At 43.4% G+C, this 3,581-nt stretch overlaps 1 protein-coding gene across 1 annotated transcript in view; it reads right to left on the bottom strand.

The window, feature by feature from the left end:
- Positions 1-2,464, bottom strand: part of gsg1l2b (gsg1-like 2b) — a 30,681-nt gene extending 28,217 nt beyond the window's left edge. Inside the window, exon 1 of the mRNA XM_033984272.1 lies at positions 2,164-2,464. Coding sequence (XP_033840163.1) covers positions 2,164-2,464 — 301 coding nt within the window. The remainder of the gene's footprint in view (positions 1-2,163) is intronic.
- Positions 2,465-3,581: the final 1,117 nt, after the last annotated feature.

Here is a 3,581-nt window from a genome sequence, read left to right as displayed (position 1 = left end):
AGTAGTAGTAGTAGTCATATTACTAGTAGTAGTAGTAGTAGTAGTCATATTACTAGTAGTAGTAGTAGTAGTAGTCATATTACTAGTAGTAGTAGTAGTAGTAGTAGTAGTCATATTAGTAGTAGTAGTAGTAGTCATATTAGTAGTAGTAGTAGTAGTAGTCATATTAGTAGTAGTAGTAGTAGTAGTAGTCATATTACTAGTAGTAGTAGTAGTAGTCGTCGTATTACTAGTAGCATTTGTAGTAGTAGTAGTAGTAGCATTTGTAGTAGTAGTAGCATTTGTAGTAGTAGTAGTAACATTTGTAGTAGTAGTAGTAACATTTGTAGTAGTAGTAGTAGCATTTTTAGTAGTAGTAGCATTTTTAGTAGTAGTAGTATTACTAGTAGCATTTGTTGTAGTAGTAGTTTTTTTGGTGTGCAAAATGTATTATTATTAGTAGTAATAGTAGTAGTAGCAGCAGTAGTAGTAGAAGCTGTAGCAAAAGTAGTAGTATTTTGTAGTAGTAGTAGTAGTAGTAGTAGTAGTAGTAGTAGTAGTAGATCTGATAAAAACATGAATCCACAATACCCACATCCTGTTGTACTTTACTATTGCAGTACTATGCCCTGGCTAATGTTATGTAATACTCATATAGAATCATGTAGTATAGTATCACATGTACTGAAGTACGCCAAGGACTGAACCAGGTTTAAAACGGGTCTAGACCAGCACCAGTCCAGGTTTTTAACAGGACTACATCAGAACAACAGAAGATTTTACAAAGGTCAAATTTGCACGAAGCACCTCAAAACTGGGACTAAATCTGGAAATAAATGAAGACTAGACCAGGACTAGACCAGGACTAAACCAGGAACAGACGAGGACTAAACCAAGACCAAAGCAGAACTAAAGGTTTTACAAAGGTCACATTTGCACATGACATCAAAACTGGGGCTAACTCTGGAATTAAACCAGGACTAAACCAGGACTAAACCAGGAATCAGTTCAGATCAAATATTGACTTTACTCATTACACTTGTAATGCTGATTAATTCTTCATAACAAACACTTTGGCCGTGATGGCTCGTTGTTTATGTTATGATTTTGTTTTTGTTTGATTATCCCGTCAGAAAGAGCACAGGTTACATATAGTTTCTTTAAAATGTGCTCCATTTTAGTGCAATCAAAAACACTGTCTCTTCTTGAGCAAATCTCTCTGTGTGCAAAAGATATTATTTAAAAAAAAAATAATTTAAAAATAAAAATTTAAAAAAACGAAAAAACTCACAATTTTTCAAAACCGAGAAATCTGTTTTTGCAAATTAGGTCTTAAAAGTTTCAAATTGGAGTTGCAGTCACTTTCTGTTGAAGGATGTGGTGTCTCGGCTCCACTCACTAGTCCTGATGATGAACCAGAACCAGATCACTCCAAACCAAACCAGGACTAAACCAGAACTAGACTGAGACTAAACCAGAACTAAACAGGGGCTGAACTAGGACCAAACCATAACTAAACCAGAACACAACCACAGACTAAACCAGGACTAGATCCAGACTAAACCTAGGACTAAACCAGGACTGAACTAGGACTAAACCAGGAACTAAATTTGGCAAGTCAAACAAAACCAGGACTAGACCAAAAGTGCGTAGTAGAATAACTTTTTGGTTATGTTGATGACTAAACCAGGACTAAACCAGGACTAAACCAGGACTAAACCAGAACTAGATCGAGACTAAACCAGGGCTAAACCAGTACTAAACCAGAACTGGGCCGAGACTAAACCAGGACTAAACCAGAACTAAACCAGGACTAAACCAGTACTAGACCGAAGCTAAACCAGGACTAAACCAGTACTAGACCGAAGCTAAACCAGGACTAAACCAGAATTGGACCAGGACTACACTAAGACTAAACCAGGGACTAAGCCAGGTGTGAGCAAGGACTGAACCAGAACTAGCTGGAGACTAAACAGCATCAAGCCCAGTATTAGACCAGAACTAAACCAGGACTAGATTTAGACTAGACTTGGACTAAACAGGAGCTGAATTAGGACCAAACCCTAACTAAACCAGAACTAAATCACAGACTAGACCCAGGACTAAACCAGGACTAGACCGAGACTAAACCGGGACTAACTCATCCTCTTTGGCCTCAGTGCACGGTGCGTCGGCTGCACTCACCGGTCATGTTGATGTTCTGCTCGCAGGAGAACCAGATGCCGGTGTGGAACTTCCTCATCACGTACTTGTCCTCCCCGGTCTCCCAGATGTACTGCACGAGGCGCGAGTCGTTGATGTTGGAGCTGTTAAAGCGGATACAGAACGCTTGCCTCGTGGTCACGGGCCCGGTACAGAACGGTTTGACCACCTTCCGCGTCCCCTCGCACCAGTAGCTCGTGGTCAGCGCGGACACGGCCAAGAACAGAGCCACAAAGTTCAGTGTGAGAGCCAGGGACGCTCTCCGCCGCCGGTCAATCCCCATAGTGGGAATTAGGACTGAACCAGGCTAAACCAGGAAGAACAGAACCAAACCAGAACTAGATTAGGACTAAATCAGAACTGGAGCAGGACTTAAACCCTGAACTAAATGAGATTGAATTTGGACTAAAAAAATTAGACAGGGACTAAACCAGGACGAAACCAGGACTAAACCAGGACTAAACCAGGACTAGAAGAGGACGAAACCAGGACGAAACCAGGACGAAACCAGGACTAGAAGAGGACGAAACCAGGGCTAAACCAGGTCTAAACCAGGACTAGAAGAGGACGAAACCAGGGCTAAACCAGGACTAAACCAAAACTAAACCTGGACAAAACCAGGACTAGAAGAGGATGAAACCAGGACTAAACCTGGACTAATCTAGGGACTAAACAGAACTAAACCTAGACTAAACCAGGGACTAAACCGGGGCTAAATTAGGACCAAACCAGTACTAGACCAGACTACACCAGGAAGATTAGAACCAAACCAGAACTAGATGGAAAAAATAAACCAGGACTAAATCAAAACTAGACCGGGACTAAATCAGGATTAAACAGGACTAAAAGAGGACTAAACAAGGTCTGAACTAGGACAAAATCAAAACTAGACCGAGACTAAATCAGGGAGACCAGAACCGAACCAGAACGAGACCAGGACTAAACCACAGACTAAACCCAGGACTGAACTAGGACTAAACCAGAACTACACCAGAACTACACCAGGACTAAACCAGAACTAGACCAGGACTAAACCTAGAGAGCCAGGGCTGCCCTCCGCCGCCGGTCTAACGGTCCCATAGCGCGCGGAGAGGAGAGCGTGGACCGGAGAGCGCGGGGGGAGAACGCGTTACGCACGGCGAAGGTATGAAGGAGTTTAAAATCCGCTTTCGGTGAGGCACGGTACCGGCGCGGGGAAGTCGGGGTCACGTCTCCAATTGACTTAAATCCTCATAATCCGGTTACTCCCGTTGATCGTATCCTCGGCTAATTACGCGCTGGCACCGGTTCCCTGCACGCGCGCTCCGCTCAGTCACATCTGCCGCGCGCGTCTGCCACTCGACAACTCCGCGCTGTCTCATTTTGTACCCCGTCCCCCTCCTCTCTCCTCCCCTCTCCTC

This window comes from Periophthalmus magnuspinnatus, chromosome 19 (assembly GCF_009829125.3).
Source record: "Periophthalmus magnuspinnatus isolate fPerMag1 chromosome 19, fPerMag1.2.pri, whole genome shotgun sequence".
NCBI classification, from domain to species: domain Eukaryota; kingdom Metazoa; phylum Chordata; class Actinopteri; order Gobiiformes; family Gobiidae; genus Periophthalmus; species Periophthalmus magnuspinnatus.
Note: the sequence above shows the minus strand (reverse complement) of the source record. Positions and strands in the feature narration are given on the sequence as shown.